This window comes from Panthera tigris, chromosome F3 (assembly GCF_018350195.1).
Source record: "Panthera tigris isolate Pti1 chromosome F3, P.tigris_Pti1_mat1.1, whole genome shotgun sequence".
NCBI classification, from domain to species: domain Eukaryota; kingdom Metazoa; phylum Chordata; class Mammalia; order Carnivora; family Felidae; genus Panthera; species Panthera tigris.
Window position 1 is genome coordinate 42,960,157 of NC_056678.1, and position 17,649 is coordinate 42,977,805.

General features: G+C 53.3%; 1 protein-coding gene across 14 annotated transcripts in view; it reads right to left on the reverse strand.

Annotated features, from left to right (window-relative positions):
• Positions 1–16,929, reverse strand: part of PLEKHA6 (pleckstrin homology domain containing A6) — a 111,343-nt gene extending 94,414 nt beyond the window's left edge. For all 14 annotated transcript variants that reach the window (XR_006213762.1, XR_006213761.1, XM_042975524.1 and 11 more), the window contains exon 1: positions 16,810–16,929. Coding sequence is in view for 12 of the 14 variants with exons in the window: in XM_042975524.1 (XP_042831458.1) it covers positions 16,810–16,871 (62 nt within the window). In the remaining 2 variants the exon portion in view is untranslated. The remainder of the gene's footprint in view (positions 1–16,809) is intronic.
• Positions 16,930–17,649: the final 720 nt, after the last annotated feature.

Sequence of the window (17,649 nt, forward strand, 5' to 3'; positions counted from 1 at the left end):
GGGGTGGCGGTGAACACTGACCCTTCAGGCACAGAGGCAGTGGCCCCACAAAACCCTCACTGATGCTCTGGGGCCCTCCCACTAATCCTGGGGCAGCCCTGACTCTGAAACTCAGATCCGGGCTCTGCCACTTGCTGGCCGCACCACCCAAGGCAAGCCATTGCACACCGCTGAGCCTCAGTCCCCGAGCTGCTGCGAAGATCCTCTCTCTCAGCCTGTACCTCCAGAGCGTGGGGAGCGTGCACGGAAGGAGAAGTGCTCCGGGCTCCCGGAGGAAGCGCCGCTCTATAAACGCAAGGTATCATTCCCATAAAGGAGAGTTCCTGCCACACCTAGGAAGGAGGAGGCAGGTTTCTGCCAGGCTCTGCAAGCCAGCCCCAGTAAGGATAAGGCAAAGGACCAACTGGTCGGGACACACAGAGGCCCCCTGCCTGGGAGAGCCGAGGCGCCCCCAGCTCCATCAGAGGGAAGCGGGACAGGCTGGCCAGGAGGAGGAGGAATGAGGAAGAAGAGGAAAGAAGGGACAGGGCGGGGAGGCGTGATCTGGGCCTAGGATTTGTATCTGTGGGATGACTGGGGTTTCTCTCCCCATCCAGGGCTTGGCCCAACTCAGAGGAGCACGGAAGTCCCACCACATGGCTCCTTCTCCTTCACTCCCACAGGGAGGCAGCTGTGGGCTAGCGGGGCTTCTCGGCCTCTCCTGTGAGTCATAACATTAATAATAATCCCCAAGAGGAGCCCGGGTGGCTCAGTGGCGTAAGTGTCCGACTTCAGCCCAGGTCATGATCTCACAGTTCGTGAGTTCGAGCCCCGTATCAGGCTCGCTGCTGTCAGCCTGGAGATCCTCTGTCCCCCCCACCTTGCCCCTCCCTTGCTTGCACACACACACTCTCGAAAATAAACATTTAAAAAAATAATAATAATCTCTGACATTTGCAGAGCTTTTCACACACGTTGACTATTTTTCACTGTGCCTTCACAGAACCCAAAGAAGCCTTATGTTACTGGTCTGGGTCCTCAGGCGATAAACAATTGGGGCTCAGCAGATAGTGCGTGAGCTGAAGTTATACATCTTATGGAAGTGCCAATGTCCAGACAGGAGCCCTGTTTCTGAGGCCCAGAGACCGCCTCTCTCCCTGCCGGGCAGCCCAGGGCTTGACCCTCAAGGGTGTGGTGAAAGTAACGCAACCGGCTGGTCCTACAGGGAGGGGCCTCCTTGGCCCTATTCTCCTGTCACTCGGGGACCAAGAGTTAGGGACCCACCTCCAGACTGGGCAAGTTCAGGGGCCTCAGAGGTCAAAGGCGGATTGTTCTGTTGGCAAGCCCAGGGTTTCACTGGCAATGAACTCCCTTAAAAACTTAAGTGATGTCCACTCGTCTTGCTCTTTTTTTTTATAATTTTTTAAAAATCTTTATTTATTTTGAGAGAGAGAGACAGAGTGTGAGCAGGGGAGGAGCAGAGAGAGAGGGAGACGCAGAATCCGAAGCAGGCTCCAGGCCCCGAGCCGTCAGCACAGAGCCCGATGCGGGGCTCGAACCCATGAACCGTGAGATAATGACCTGAGCCCAAGTCGGCCGCTTCACCGGCTGAGCTGCCCAGGCGCCCCTCATCTTGCTCTTGATAGACAAAGAGTTCTCAGCCAGCCTGTTAAAAACTGTAAGGTCCCTCTGAGCTTTTGAGTTCTGACAAGGTCCAGTCTGGAGCCACTTCTCTCTGGGTCTGAGACACAAAAGACCTAAAAGTGATAGGATGCTGACTGGCAGGGGAAGGAAGAGAATTCAGAACCTTCCCTGGAAGCATGCGGGGAAGCAGGCAGAATGGACTAGACATGCTGCACCCCGGGGACCCTGAAAAAGCTCCCCCCAAGCAAGCCTGCTCCCAGACAGGAGACCAGGACAAACAGCGAGGCTAACACAAACCCCCAGCTCAGAGGGCGGAGTCAGGTGGGGCAGGCCACAAGGTGGGTGGGAACAAAACTCCCTTTCATGCTGCTCAGTGAACTCTTCCAACTCTGTGCCGAGAAAAGGCGCGACTCAAAGACCCTGACCACCCGAAGAACTTCTGTAATTATCTATGAAACACACTGACACTCCTCATAAGATCACCACCGGAGGCCGGCTCTGGACTCGGTCTTGATGAGACCACCTACCTAGGAATCAGACAGAGACACCGCCCCCCTGGACTCCTTCCTTCCCCTTGGCCTCTCAAGGGTTAACCTACGGCCCACCCCCAGCCCCCATTCCCAGCCAGGCCAGGAAAACAGGATGGCTGGGGCAGCTGGTAGGGGGGTGTTTAGCTTGGCCTCTGCCCAGCATGCAGACAACTCCCCTCAATGTACAGACACCCGGGCTGGGCCCCTTGAACGGAGTCCTTCCCTTCCTCCCCGACCCGAGAAAGGCTCTAGAGAAGGCCTCTCTTGGCAAGAGGGGGTGGGGGAAGGCTATTTTTCAGGATTAGGGGACAGTCTGGAGGACGAGCCCGTCTCTCAAGTGCATCTTTGAAGCTTCAGTAGGCAGCTACACCCTTCTCTGCTCTCTGCCAGAGCGACTGGGGATCACAGCTCCAGGGACGGCAGTGCCAGGGATATGGTGCCAGTTTCGACGAGGGAAGACAAAAGTGACCTTGAGAGAAAGCTGATAGACAAGGAGCCATGTCATTCCCTCCTCCCCCTTTTCTATCTGGGCAGTAAGGGCTGAGCCCCCAGGGAGAATGGAAGGGCCATCTATTCTGAGCATGTAATGGGGGTAATGGGGCCAATATGACATCTGTACCTTCCTTCAATCCTCCCTCGACCCGCACCATGGCCACCGTTCTACCACAGTCCTCTGTCACCTGGCCTCAGCTAAGAAGTACCTCTAAGGTGTTCCAGGGCAAAAGCCCTCACATATGGGGATGATTCAATGTAAACTTCTCTAGTGTCAGGCAGGGCTTTCTAAGGGGTCCTGCCACCTAATCCTTCATCTGGTCCCCTACGCCCTACCCATAATGCTTTTGCCTCCAGTCACCAACTCAACTCTATCCCTGAAGATTTACCCTAGGTCTTGGATTCCCAACCTCACCTCCTGAGCCCCTGAAATAGCTCTGAGTATGTCATCAGAAACCCCCATTACCTGCAACAACATGGATGGAACGAGAGTGAATTATGCTAAGCGAAATAAGTCAGAGAAAGACAAATCTCACATGACTTCACTCATATATGGAATTGAAGAAACAAAACAGATGAACATAAGGGAAGGGAAGCAAAAATAAGATAAAAACAGAGAGGGAGACAAACCATAAGAGACTCTTAAATACGGAGAACTAACTGAGGGTCACTGGAGGGCTGTTGGGTGGGGGGATGGGCTAAATGGGGGATGGGCATTAAGGAGGACACTTGTTGAGATGAGCGCTGTGTATTATAGGTAAGGGATGAATCACTGAATCTATTCCTGAAATCATTATTACAGTACATGTTAACTAACTTGGATTCAAATGGAAAAAAATGAATACTCATTAAAAAAAAAAAAAAAAAAGAAAGCCCCATAACCAATCAATCTTCCCTGTCCATGATATAGTCTAAATTAAACATGAGTATACATGAGTAGAGATTAAACATGACCCAGCGACCTGCCTGAGCCATGTTATCCCCAGTCCCACTGCCCTGGAGATGAACGTGTGCTCCTGAATTTGTCTCCCTGCTCTCTCCAGATGCGGATTCTACCACGCCCTGACTCACGGGCCTTCATCGTATCTCCATGCCTACGGGATAGAGGATACACTTCCTAGCTCAAAATACAAGGCCTTCTACAATCCATCCCCAGTGTATTAGTCCAACAGGATCTACTACCACCCTACAACCAAAAGCGTAGATTTTTTAAAAAATGTTTATTTATTTCTCTTAGAGAGTGTGAGTGGGGGAGGGGCAGAGAGCGAGAGGGAGAGGGAGGATCTGAAGCAGGCTCTTCGCTGCTGGTGCAAAGCCCGACACGGGGCCTGAACTCACATAACCGTGGGGTCACGCACGGAGCCGAAGTTGGACGCTCAACCAACCGAGTCACCCGGGTGCCCCTAAAAGCACAGATTTGGGTGGCTCAGTTGGTTAAGCATCCGACTCTCGATTTCGGCTCAGGTCGTGATCTCATGTTTTGTGAGTTCGAGCCACACATCAGGTTTCTCACTGACAGCGTGGAGCCTGCTTGGGATTCTCTCTCTCTCTCTCTCTCTCTCTCTCTCTCTCTCTCTCTCTCTTTCTCCCTCTCACTCTGCACATTCTCTCTCAATCTCTCCCTCTCTCTCAAAAATAAATAAATAAACTTAAAAAAAACCCCATAGATTTTCTGTTAAGTGTTCTGAGTCATTGATGCCAGAGGAATTCAGTGGAAAGAGAGGTCATTTCTGGCTAGGGCCATCAGGCCAGACCCCAAGGAAGGGGCACGTGTGCGCGTGCACGTGCATGTGTTAGAAAGTGTTTTCGCAGAATCACCAGCGGACCAGCTTACACGTAGCTCTACTTTCTTCCCTCTACTTCTCCCCACCGTGGGCTTGTCAGCATGAAGGACATACATTTGCAAACCCTCATGGGTGCACGAAATGCTTTTCTGCGCTTGAAGATTTGTGGGACTCCAGGCGTCCAGGAACAGAATCAGACTGGACCAGAATCACAAAAGCTAGCAACGGTCTGAGAGGAGCCCCTGCTGATGCTGGACCAGAGAGATGAAGAGAGTGGGGTCTGGAGAGGCTTCCTCCATGGCTCCTGGCAGGCGGTTTGCTGGGGTGGATTCCATTTCACCTCCCCTGAGTATGCTGCTCTCCCAAATGACCAGCGCTAGGAGGAAAGAATTCTAAGAAGCTCACGTCTTTCTGGACTCCCAGACTTTTCAGTTTGGATCTTTGGAGGGAAGGGTGTGAGAAGAGTTAAGGAAAAAAAAAAATCCAACCCCCTCTGCCTTCTGTGATTCTGGCCACTCCATGTTCTATATCGGTAGCCAGGCAGGGGAGTGGAAGAGAGGCCTGGCCTTGGAATGAAGGGACAGAGGACCAGACCAGACTAACGGACGCCGAGACTAGCCAGCTCTCCCTTCCCAGGCAGCATCTCGAGCCAGAGAATGATGAGGCCAGAGCCAAAGCAGTAAGAGGGAAGGGCATCAGGAAAGGAAAGACGTAAATTACTGCTGTCCCTAGCTCTACCACGAAACCCCCTTCCCAGTGCCGTAGTCTCGTCTCCAGGCCATATCATAACTCATCCGGTGGAAGGCTCCCACTGCACACTCATCCTGAACAGGGTCCTTGCGTGTGGTGAGACCGAGAGAGACCCCCAAATGGAATCAGAGCGGAGAGGTGAGGGGAGCAAGCGAGAATGAGGATGAGGAAAAAGAAAGAGAATGAATGAATGGGTCCTTGTTGGGATTAATTTTCAAGGAGCAAACAACAGCAATTAATGGGGGAAGATGGGCTCCCCGGGCCTGGCTGTGGTTAAGGGAGGCCACCTGGGTGACTGGGTCCTGGCCGTCTGCAGGGCGATTAGAAAGAAGGTGAGAGGCTGCCCGCTGGAGGACAGTCCACGGGAAAGGGCTGTGAGCGTGCTCCACAGGGAGGGAAGGATGTAATCTGGAAGCGTGTACCAGAGTGATTACGCGTTGTGTCGGTGAACAACGCACACACCCAGAGACCTAGCGGGGCAGCTCCATCAACCGTCACTGGCCAGAAAGCCATCCCGAATGTATAGTGTTTGCCAAACCCTTGAGAGCAAGAAGTCATACCACGATGGGTAATGTGGAGTATGTGCCCGCTCTACACCGAGCACAGGATATTCTACAGGTCTTCCTTCCGTCCAAATGACAAACAACTATTGTCCACCCCGTTTTACAGGTGATGAAACTGAGCTTCCAAGAGGTTAAGGGTCCAGGAGAGAAGATTTGCCCTAAGTTCCCAAGGACCTAGGTTTCCATCGCAGCTCTACAACTTAAAACAAAAAAATTTTTTTAATGTTTATTTATTTTTGAGAGAGACGGAGACAGAGCTTGAGCAGGGGAGGGGCAGAGAGAGAGAGACACACACACAGAATCCAAAGCAGGCTCCAGGCTCTGAGCTGTCAGCACAGAGCCCGACGCGGGGCTCGAACCCACGGACCGTGAGATCATGACCTGAGCCCAAGTCGGACGCTCAACCTCCTGAGCCACCCAGGTGCCCCACGGCTCTACAACTTTTTAACCATGAGACCCAACGATGTCACCTTGGACACACCACATAACATCTCCCCACCGCACCTTCATCATCTGCAAAACAGGGATACTACCACGTCCTTCCCAGCTTGCTGTAAAAATTAAGATAATTTATAAGTATAAGCTCCTAGCCAGTGCCGGTAAGTGCGCACACTGAGTGTTCAGTAAATGTTTGTCCTCCTCCCCGCCCCCTGCCTTCCAATAAGATAATCGAGTCGTCCATTCAACAGACAGTGGAGTGTCCGATGTGTGAAAAGGGGGAAGGAAAGAGAATTTATGGAGGCCCCTTTTCATGCCAGTCGCTAGGTCTTGAGGGTAGGTGTGGAGATGAACAAGGACAGAGTGCCTGCCTTCAAGCAGGAGTTTACAACCTAGCAAGCCAAGCCCATAAGTAACTTAGTGCCAGGATGTGCTGAGAGCTGTGTGAGACAGCGCGACCAAAGACTAGAAAGGGGGAGGGAGGCCAGATGCAGGAAGAGAGCTAGGACTTCTGTGGGGGCCTCAGGAAGGTTCTGAGAAGAGGTCACATGGCTTCCGTGCCTCGTGAAGGGCTGGATTTGGAATGGAAATGAAGGGGTGGGGTTTCTTGCCGCCTCTCCAGAGGCAGCCACGCAGGGGATTCATGAGAGACCAGTAGTTTTCTTTCCAGGGCGGGAGGAACAAAGGTGATGCAAATTCTCTGCTGATCCTCTCCTGAGAGGTGGAGTCTGTTCCTTCCCTGGGCATCAGGGCAGGTCTGCGGCTCTCGGTTGGACCCACAGAATGTAACAGAAGTGGGGTTGTGTGAATTCTGAGGTTTGGGCATAAGAAACCCCAAGGGGTGCCTGGCTGGCTCAGTCAGTGGAGCATATGTGATTTTCGATCTCGGGGTTGTGAGTTCGAGCCACACGTTAGGCGTACAGATTACTTTAAGAAAAGAGTTTCTGGGGCGCCTGGGTGGCTCAGTCGGTTGGGGTTGAGCGGCAGACTCTTGATTTCGCCTCAGGTCATGATCTCATGATTCCTGAGATGGGAACTGACAGCACGGAACCTGCTTGAGATTCTCTCTCTCTCTCTCTCTCTCTCTCTCTCTCTCTCTCCCTCTGTCCCACCCCTGCTCATGCTCTCTCTCTCTCTCTCAAAATAAATAAACTTTAATATAAATAAAGAAGGGGCACCTGGGTGGCTCAGTCGGCTGAGCGTCCGACTTCGGCTCAGGTCATGATCTCACGGTTTGTGAGTTTGAGCCTCGCATCGGGCTCTGTGCTGACAGCTCAGAGCCTGGAGCCTGCTTCAAATTCTATGTCTCCCTCTCTCTCTGCTCCTCCCCTGCTCACGCTCGGTCTCTCTCTCCTTCAAAAATAAATAAAAACATTTAAAAAAAATTTTTTTAAATATAAATAAAGAAAACAAAAGAAAAAAGGTTGAAAAGAAAAAAAAAAAAAAAAAGCCTGAAGCTTCCACGTGGATCTCTTGGAATACTTTCCCGGGACACTCACCCTCTTGGAACCAGCTGCCACGTCCCCAAGGCAAGTCCAGGCCACGGGAAGAGGCTACATGTAGGTGCTCTGTTAACAGCCCCAGACACACACACACACACACACACACACACACACACACACACACACACGCCTTCCATGGGGTCTGGCCTCATGGCCTCAGCCAGAAGTGACCTCTCCCTCTCCTGAATTCCCCTGGCACCAATGACAGCCGGGTAAGAAGCCACCTTGCCTGTCTGGCCCAGTCCAGCCTTCAGATGACTACAAGGGCAGGAGACACCCAGGCAAGCCCCCGCTGAGCCCGGTAACCCAGAGAACCCTGAGAGGTAACAATACATTACTGCTCTAAGCCACTACATTTTGGGGAGATCGATAGCGAACCAGAGGACAAGGCCTCTATTTCACTAACTTGGGCTGTTACTGGGCAAGTTGGAGCCAGGGTCACACTAGAGATGGGTGAGACAGAGGCGCGGAGGAACTGTACTTTGGGCCAAGGAAGGGAGGGAACCAGTTGAACATCCCCTGCCTGCCCCCCCCAGACTCCAGCTTCCTCCCCACCTCAGCTCTTCTCAGCACTGTGCCAGATCTATATGACTCATAATTCACTTCACCCCGCTGGGAAATAGCTGGGGGGAAAAAAATCAGTAACATACAAAGATGTTCATAGCACAGCTATTCATAAGAGCAACAAATTGGAAACAACCCAAATTCCCAGTAATAAGAGAAGAGCACTCCAGTAATGAAGTAACCTGACGGAATTATTTATAGCTATTTAAAATGACAAATGTATGGGCCATTGGCATACCTGGAAGTATCTGTGTAAAATAACGTTATACACAAAACAACGCGTGACACAGGACGATGGCCACACGCTAACTACAACTGTGAAATACAGAGACGAGGAAGGGCCAGTGGAATAAGGCGTACATTTTAGCATTCACTTACACCCTTCTCGAAAAAGCAGGTGTGACTTTCCAAAAAGGCACCAATTCAACCTCACAAATCCTAAAAACGGGGTCACGACTGCATGGGAATTAGGAGGCGACATTTTGAAGATAGGGACATGCTCTCTGTCACCCAGGGACAAAACCCCAGGTTGAGGGGAGGCCCCTGGATGTGACAGGGGTGGAGTGAGCAGGGCTGCAGCATCTCCTCAGCAGGGTAGCTGAATGTTAGGAAACAAACCCTCGTGTTTGCTGACTCAGTGCAAGGAGAAGGACTCACACAAAAGCCACCCATTATCCCATAATTATTGTCTCTCTCGTGCCTGCAATTAACGGCTGTCTGAGAGGCGGCTGCTGGGGTAAATAAATGTTCACCCGCATTAGAGTCAATCAGCCAGCTGAAGCGCCAATTAACGAGCCCACTGCAGAGACACTTGGGGACCCAGCGGCGACTGTGGGGAGGAAGGGGACAGGACGAGATAACACAGATCTTGGACACACTCCTACCGCAGAAGCAGGGAAGGGATGCTTACAGCAACATCCTGAGCCCCGGGGTAGAAGCCGGTCTTGCCCCAGATGAGCCAGCTGGGTAAGCAGGTGCTCCGACCCCCCAGTGCCAAGTCAGGGGGGTCTGCGTGCATTCGTGTGTCTGTGAGCAAAGGTTCCTGGGAGCTGCTGCAGCTCCCACATGGGGCAGCCCTGGGCCTGTGGGGGGTGGGGGTGGGGGGTGAGGGGAAAGAGCTGCAAGAGAAGGCTCAGAGGTGCTGTCACCTCCTGAGTGAGAGGAGGACAGAAACGCGGGGCACAGAGAGGAAGCAGGCAGGGAGCCATCTTGACTGACTTAGGCTGAAACTGACTTACGGGGGCCTTTGGCTGGCTATTCTCCTTACACCGCAAGCTCAGAAACACAGGAAAGAAGCTCACATCAGAGCTTGGTGTCCAACCAAAAGATGATCCTTTTGTCCCGAGAAGGGCAGGAGAGCACGTGGCTGACAGCAGCCACCCCACGTCCTCTCCCAGGGATTTGGGGAAGACAGGAGTGCCCTGTAGTCCTGCATGGCATGCCCAGTGCCCGGTCGCTGTGCTACACCAGCCAGCCAGGCCCTTTCTCCATGGACCTTAGCCAGCAGACCTCAGGCTTGGGGACCAGAGCCCCCAGAAGATGCCTACCAGGCATCAGGGAGCCTCTGAGGTCAGAGGGGAGGAGCATGCATGTCAGAGGTAATCTGGCCCAGCGGTTCTCAATCCTGCCTTCACACCAGAATTACCCAGAGAGCTTTTATTATTTTTTTTATTTTTAGTGTTTATTTATTTTTGAGAGAGAGCGAGCACGCATGAGCGGGGCAGAGGCAGAAAGAGAGAGGGAGACACAGAATCCGAAGCAAGCTCCAGGCTCCGAGCTGTCAGCACAGAGCCCGACACGGGGCTCGAACTCACAAGCCACAAGATCATGACCTGAGCCAAAGTCGGGCGCTTAACTGACTCAGCCAAACAGGCGCCCCTATTTTTTTTTTTAATGTTCATTTATTTTTGAGAAAGAGAGAGAGAGAGTGCAAGCAGAGGAGGGGCAGAGAGAAAGGGAGACACAGAATCTGAAACAGGCTCCAGGCTCTGAGCTGTCAGCACAGAGCCCGACGTGGGGCTCGAACTCACAAACTGCGAGATGGTGACCTGAGTTGGACACTTAACTGACTGAACCACCCGGGCGCCCCACCCAGAGAGCTTTTAAAATACTAATGCCTGGCACATAGACCACAGACCAAGACCATGACACCATAGACCAACTTGATGAGGTGGAGGCCCAGGCACAGGCAAGGAATGAGTCTCTGATGGTGTGCCACAGAGGTCTGTTGCGATCCTTTTGTGTTCCACGTGTTCATCCACAGTTGGCACAAAGCCTCAGAAGGCGAGGCTACCAGATTTGCTACTGACAAAGCCAGGCTGGGCGGCTAACACACCTACGGCAGAATCAGCATTCCATATACCGGAATAAGGGCCTCACGTCAACAAAACGATATAGCTCGTAAATGTAAAACCCCACATGTCACATCAACAAGATTCTAACTGTACATACAAGCCCCAGGTTTTGAAGTATGCTCAAGAGCATGTTACTAAGAAAATGGGGGAAGTGCACAATCTATGTTTTCCTAAAGTGCATGAGTGTTTTAGAAAAACCGTATTATTGGCATGCCAAGAGGCAGACAGAGAACACAGACTATCTTAGAAATAGTTTTATGTCTGTCCCTAGGAGCCTGGTCAGTAGGACTCATTGTGAGATCTTGGAAGACAGGATTCTTCCCCCCGTGACCCTCCTTCCTACCCCAGGCTGAGTAATGCAGGGCAGTACTTTGCAAATTTCAATGTACGTATGAGTCACCCGGGGGATCCTGCCAAACGCAGATTTTTATTCAGTAGGTTGGAAGTGAGGCCTGAGATTCCACATTTTTAACAAACTCTCAGATGATGTCGACGCTGCTGGTTCACGAAGAGCAAAGATTTGGAGGGTCTCAGAGGTTTGCCTTGAAACCAGGCCTTCTGGATATGCCTGGGGCACCTGCGTCCCTTGCCCTGTAGGCCTGGGAAGTGTCAGAGCTGGATCTGGAGGTAAGGAAGGCCCCGACCGTACATGCTCAGCTCACTTGATAAGCAAGTGCATCGGGATGAACGGAGAAGAGTAAAAGTGACCCAGTGAGAGAGAAAAGACTTCCCGCTAACTCACACATCACATCATTTATGTAGGAGAGAGGAGGTCTAAACAGCTGTCCGCGGGAAAATAACCTGAGGATTCCAGCACAGTGAGCTCAATTTAAACAGCAGTGACTCACAAACTTAGTCTGAGGTCATAGAAATAGATTGTCAAGGGGCGCCTGGGTGGCTCAGTCGGCTAAGCGTCTGACTTCGGCTCAGGTCACGATCTCGCGGTCCGTGAGTTCGAGCCCTGCGTCGGGCTCTGTGCTGACAGCCTGGAGCCTGTTTCGGATTCTGTGTGTCTCCCTCTCTCTGACCCTCCCCCGTTCATGCTCTGTCTGTCTCTGTCTCAAAAATAAATAAACGTTAAAAAAAAAAAAGAAATAGATTGTCAAGTAGGGGGCATCGGAGTCCTGTTGAATAGACCCTATCTGGAGTATTGTGTTCAATTCTAGACAGTTTATTTTAAGAGAATGAAAGCTACCATGTGCCAAGTGACTTCCAGTTGCCAGGCCCTGTTCTAAGCTTTTTACATGTGATAATTGGCTTAATCCTCTCAACAACCCTATGAGGTAAGTGCCATCACTATTCTTATTTTACAGGTGCATAAAACTAAGGCTCAGAGAGGTTAGGATTACAACCAGGGTCACACAGCTGGCGAGCGTGAAGTCAAGTGCAGGCCGAGGCAGAGGACCCCAGAGCCTAGGTTTTTCCTACTGTGTCCTAATGTCTCTCCACGCTTGCCTGACTCTTGAAACCAAAGGATCGAGACAAGTTTACCAAAGGGTAGAAGACCAACTTGAGATCAGCATTAAGGAAGGCTACACGTTGGAGCCGTCTACCAGGGCCCAAGGCTGCTTCACACGGGAGTGCTCCTAGTCACTGGGGAATACAGTGATCATGCGTCTGGGAAGGTGACTGCTATCTGGGAGGGGGGCTGGACCAAATGAAAGGTTGCTTCCAAAGCTGAGACTCCGGGTCGCTCTCCTGTCTGGGTCTCCCAGTCTAGAAAAAACAGACTCTGACACCCGAGTACAGTGTTTATAATGAGCTACATTTAGCCTGGACCTGCCCACAGATTCTGGCGCATGTGACGGAGAGAAAAATGACAGCAATGCCCAGACTACAACCTGCCCGGGATGGCTGAGAAATTGAGCCAAAGGCAGGCTTGTGGGAAATATGCAAATGAGCTTCTGCGGCCATCCCCTTCCCCTGACTTGTCATCCGGCAAGGTTCTTGCGGGAGTGATGAACTCCTCTAAGCTGGCTGAAAAGAGCTTGCTCCTTCTCGAAGAAATATGAAAAATACACAGTCATCCTCAAAAAGAATGAAAGAGGCTCAGCACTGCCTAACCCAAACTAAACTGTGGGCCAGCACCTTATCTGCATCATCTGAGCGCCCCAGCACGAGGGACAAAGCCATGCGTCCAAGGAGAAACGCAGAGAAGGATGCAAAAGGTGACATCAAACTCTACCTACAAATCCTTCGGCCGATGGCTGGGAGACAGCAATCCCGGCTCTGAGCCGGAAAGTGGGGAGATCTGAGGTCTCAGCCCACCCAAAGCTTTGGGCTGAGAGCAGCTTCGCATCTTACCGCCTTGCAAGTTGCCGCATCCCCAAGCATACTGCCCGGGGAAGGTGGGGGAAGGTACGATCAAGTACCCGCTGGTTCACGGCAGTGTGCTAATCGCCGTGGGGAGACACAAATTTATCAGAGGGAAGGACATATGTGAATGACAACATTTCAGAACCACTTCTCTTTCCAACTGGCTGTTTCAACCAATAAAAGACACTTTAAAAATACATATAACTTAATAAGTGTAAGTGTTGATAACTTGGCCTTGGTCCTGACAACACCAGATTTGGAAGACGCCGGGCCCAACCGAGATGCTTCCCGTTCAGATCCAACAAAGTCTTTTCTGGGGTCTGGGCGCTCTCTGTGTCGCTGTGGCTCACCTGCTGGGCCTCCAGAACAGCTGGCCGGAGGCGGCCCATCGAAAGGCACACACTCTCCATCTGTTCCCCCAGAGCTCTTGGTCTCTCCTTCGTCTTCCTGCTTTCGTCCCATGGGGGATCTGCCGCCCCGAGGCGGGTCTGCGGGGTCTCCCTGTTTATCCCCCCATCAAAGCCTGTATGCGCTCTGCCCGTGGTCCAGCCTCACCCACAGTACAAGTCCTACAGAGCCAGTGGTCCCACAAAGTGAGCCCCGTGATAAGGATACCGGGGCCGGGTGGAAACATTCGGGAGCAGCAGACAGGGGAAAAGAAAGGAACGGGTCAAGCCCACTTTGCAGGCTGCTGCTGGAGGGTTAGGTTGGGCCTGAATGAGGACAGAGGGTTTCTGGACTCAGACAAGGCCTGTGCCACAAAAGGAAGCCATGTATGACTGCTGGAGGAACTGGCCCCGTTAGGTAACAACCCCCCACCTCCCTTCGGCTGTGTGTGGAGGAGGGAGTGGTAAGGACCGGCACTCTCTCCTTCCCCCTCCAGCCCAGCTCAGCCTCCAAGCCTCTGCCTCAGCAGTTTGGTGGCTTGCTTTCTGCATGATCTGAAGGGCCCCTTGGTCAGACCAGGAGCGGCCAACGGTCCCTCCCTATATGCACACGAACATGCTAATAACACATGCACACCACCCCCCACCCCACTGCCCCAGGTAGTGGCAGCCCCCCCTCCCCCCCCACCTCTCCCAGGACACAGGGTCCGGGCCCCTAGGGAGAGGAGGCCAGCCGGGCGGTCCTGAGCGGCCACGAATGAGCCATGACTGTTGGGGGGGGGGGGGCGCCACGACAAAATGGAGCCAAAAGAATAATCACAAGCTACCCCTCCCCCCATCTCCATGATCTCACTGCTAATGTATTTGCATTCAAACTTGGGTCACACGAGGGGTCAGGAGAGGGCTCGGGCAGGAAATGTGGAAACGGCCACAAATTCTAATTCTGATTCTCCCCCCACCGTTCAATGTGGTCTTGAGTAAGTGGCCATTGGCTCAGAACTGCAGGTTCCTCGCAAAAAGAGGGCACCAAAAGTCACCCTGGACCAGCTAGAAGGAATATGGTATATAGCTTGTCGGGTACGTGCAGAACGTGCGGGCACAGCGACAAGGGGGACCCTATAGGCTATTCTTGCAGCTTCACAGTGTGAATCAGTTTATCTTCAGGCAAGGCACAGTCTCCCCGTATGATCCCAAGCCACTGACTCTCCTTACTGGGAACCCATCTCCCCAGCCTCCGTTCACCCAGCCTCGGACAGAAACTTCCATCCCACTCGAGTTCCGGCAGAATTCCTGGTCACCCACCCACCGGCCTGGCCTGACCCGTTACAAAGGCACCAAGAGCCTGAGATCGGGAGCCTGGACAAGATACCTCTGACCGTTCTCGTTTTTACCGTTGGAAGTGTTGACATTCAAATCAGTGGGTACTGAAGAAATTAAAGGCCAGCCCAGAGAGACAGGCCAAGCTCGAGGCGCCCCCTGCCCCATCGCCTCTAGAGCCGCAGGCCTTGTGCCACCGGCCCCACCACGCTACCCCGCAGCCCCCTCTTGGGCACCTGGTGCGTTGGGCAGCTTTCTGTGCAGTGGAGTGACGTGTGGAAGCTGGAAAGGGAATACACCCGAACGGAAAGGAAGTGCCTCTCTGCTATAAATGCCTGGCCCGCGCTTCTGTTTGCAAAGGGCAAAGTCTGCGGTGGGAAGGGACGGAACTGCACCCATCTTCTAAGCCCCTCCACATGGAGAAACCAAGTTCTGAGGGGACTGAGAGGCTAAATTCTCACAGCAGGGTTGAGAACAGAACCGAGCAGTATGGATTCTGCCCCCTGCTCCTGATTCTTATTGCGGGCCTTATCTTGGATTGATCACAGTAAATATTTATGGGGCGGGGGGGCGGGTAGGATTCTGCCTGAGTATTCCAGAGCCCCTCGTGCCCTCCCCTCTCCGGCCACTCCCAGCCTCAGCCGCCTGGTGCTAAGCTCTCCTTCAGCAGAACCTACTCTGCGGTCAGGTCCGCGCTTGGCAGGCCTCCTGCTGACTATCATTTCTGTGGCGGCACAGGAGGTAGACAATTAAAAGCTGGCTTCTCAGGGGACTGGCTTAAGTCTTTCCTGTCAGAAAATCTGAGGACTTTAGGCATGGCCCCAGGACCCCGACACGGAATCTTTCCTCACAGCCCTACCCAGCCCAGCTCAGTAACCAGAAAAGTTCCTTGTTCAGCCAGGCCTCCCTCCCCGCCGCCCGCCGCCCTCCCAGACTTACCCCCTCGCAAATGCTGAGGGAGCACCCAGGCTGCTTCAGACTCAGTCTCATCTTTCGACAGCCCTCCTCAGTCACCCAGCCGCTCCCATCCCTGTGACAACGGACCAGACGCACGGAGTTCTGCGCTCGGCTCCGGGCCCTCAGTTTCCTCGAGGCGGCTGCGACAGATCCTTTTGGGCATTGAGATCCCAACGGGCAGAACTGAGATCCCAACTTCTCCCCAAGAAGAACCCTCCAGCTCCTCTCACCGCAGCGGGATCAGCACACACAGGGGTGCCTCACGCACCTGAGCCACAGAGACCCCGGGTCAAGCCTTGGCTCTGTGACCCTGGGCAAATCGCATGTGCAGCAACCGCTGATCTGTGAGCTTGGGCAAGCCACGTGACCCCTGAGCTTCAGTTACCTCACCGACTGGAGCTGTGAGGATCCAACCAGAAGGTGAGAGGAGCCCGAGGCCCCACGCACACCTGAGGGAGCGTGTTTCTCAGCGCTTGTCACGCTGAAGGCAGTGGGTGACCCGCCGGTGGGCGTGAAATCAACCTGAGAAGCCAACGCTTTTTTTTTTTTTTTTTTTTTTAACAAAACAGGCCAGACTAAACGAAAATCTAACAGGAAGCTGGTGTGCACCACACAGAGTCAGGGTAACACAGACGTGTCGGCCGGTTCTGTGGGAGAAGGTATTTCTACTGGTCGCAGTCACAATTTCCAGTTAGGCCTTACTTTGAAAACTTTCTTGCAGACGGTCCCACTTACAAAAACTTGCTTCCAGCCCTCAGCAGATTGGGATGGTAAACTCTTGAGGGTGAAAGTCACGTCTCTGGGTCCTCAAGGATTCCAACCCTCCCGCCCCCATCCCCTGCCGCAGGGGCCCCAGATACAAGCCCTTGGTGGCTGGAAAGCATTCACGGAATAGAAAATCAGCACGGAAGGAGAGCGGGAAGCCGCCACTGACGGAGACAGCCACTGTCCCAAACAATGTCCCTGGAGGTCTGTGTTAGCACCTCCATTTTACAGATGAGGAAACTAGAGCTCAAAGAGGTGACATCGTCCAGGAGGTGGGGGGACCAGGATTGAGATCGGGGTTTGGCTGGTCCATGGCCTCCCCTCTGGATCTCGCTGCCTGGGAGATGCTGCCCGGCCCTATCAAATCTTCCAAATGTCCTGCATTGGCCAAGAGGATTCATCCCACAAAACACACACACTCACACACGCACGCACCTGCACGGCAGGAAACAACACATCCTTTCCTACCTGCCTTTCTCGGGCTTTCCCAATCCCATGAGGGAGACTGGAGAGGGCTGTGCTGGGGGCATCAGGGATTTGTCTTCGTCTTGGTCCCGCCCTTGTCCTTCTCTGCCTCTTTGAGGCCGATTCCCCCCAGCTCCCCTCCCCCTCCCCCAATACCAGCTAACTGGTTACCCAGGCAACCCAGCTGGGAGGCTGCCAGTTACCACGGCAACCCAGCATGGCCGCCAGGCTGCCTTGCTGTGGAAGGTCAGGGGACCAGTCAGGCGACAGAGCCCTGGGATGTTGCCGGCAGGACTGGCCGGGGGCCGGGCCTACGTGCCTGAGGGAATTAAGTTCCTGCTGTCAAAGGACCACGTCCTGGTCTCCCTGAGGCGGGTCCCCCAGCTCAGCAGTTAGGAGGCACCAGCCACCAGCCGGCCTCCACCCCCACCCATCGCCCCATTGCCCTAGCCTCATCCCTGCAACCTTTTCTACGGGAGTTTGGAGGGCTTCTCAGACTCAGCCACTGTCCCTCGGCCTAACCCTGGCCCCCTTCGCCCACCTTCCTTTCTGAGCATATCTGGGAGTCAACGGGCATGCAACCTGTGTGTGTCTGCGTGTAGACGTAGCCTCTCCGTGAATTACATTGGCCATAAAAAGGGAGCTGTTATGTTCTAGCATTTACTACGTGCCAGGCACGTTCTAGGGGCCTTGGGCGTGAAGTTCCTCCGCCAACCCGTACAACACACCCATGGTCCCCACCCTGCAGCTAGGGCAGCTGAGACTTGGAGAAGTCAGGGAACTTGTTCCAGGTCGCACAGCGATTAGCTGGCAGAACTAAAGAGTTCAGCTCTGTGGGTCAGC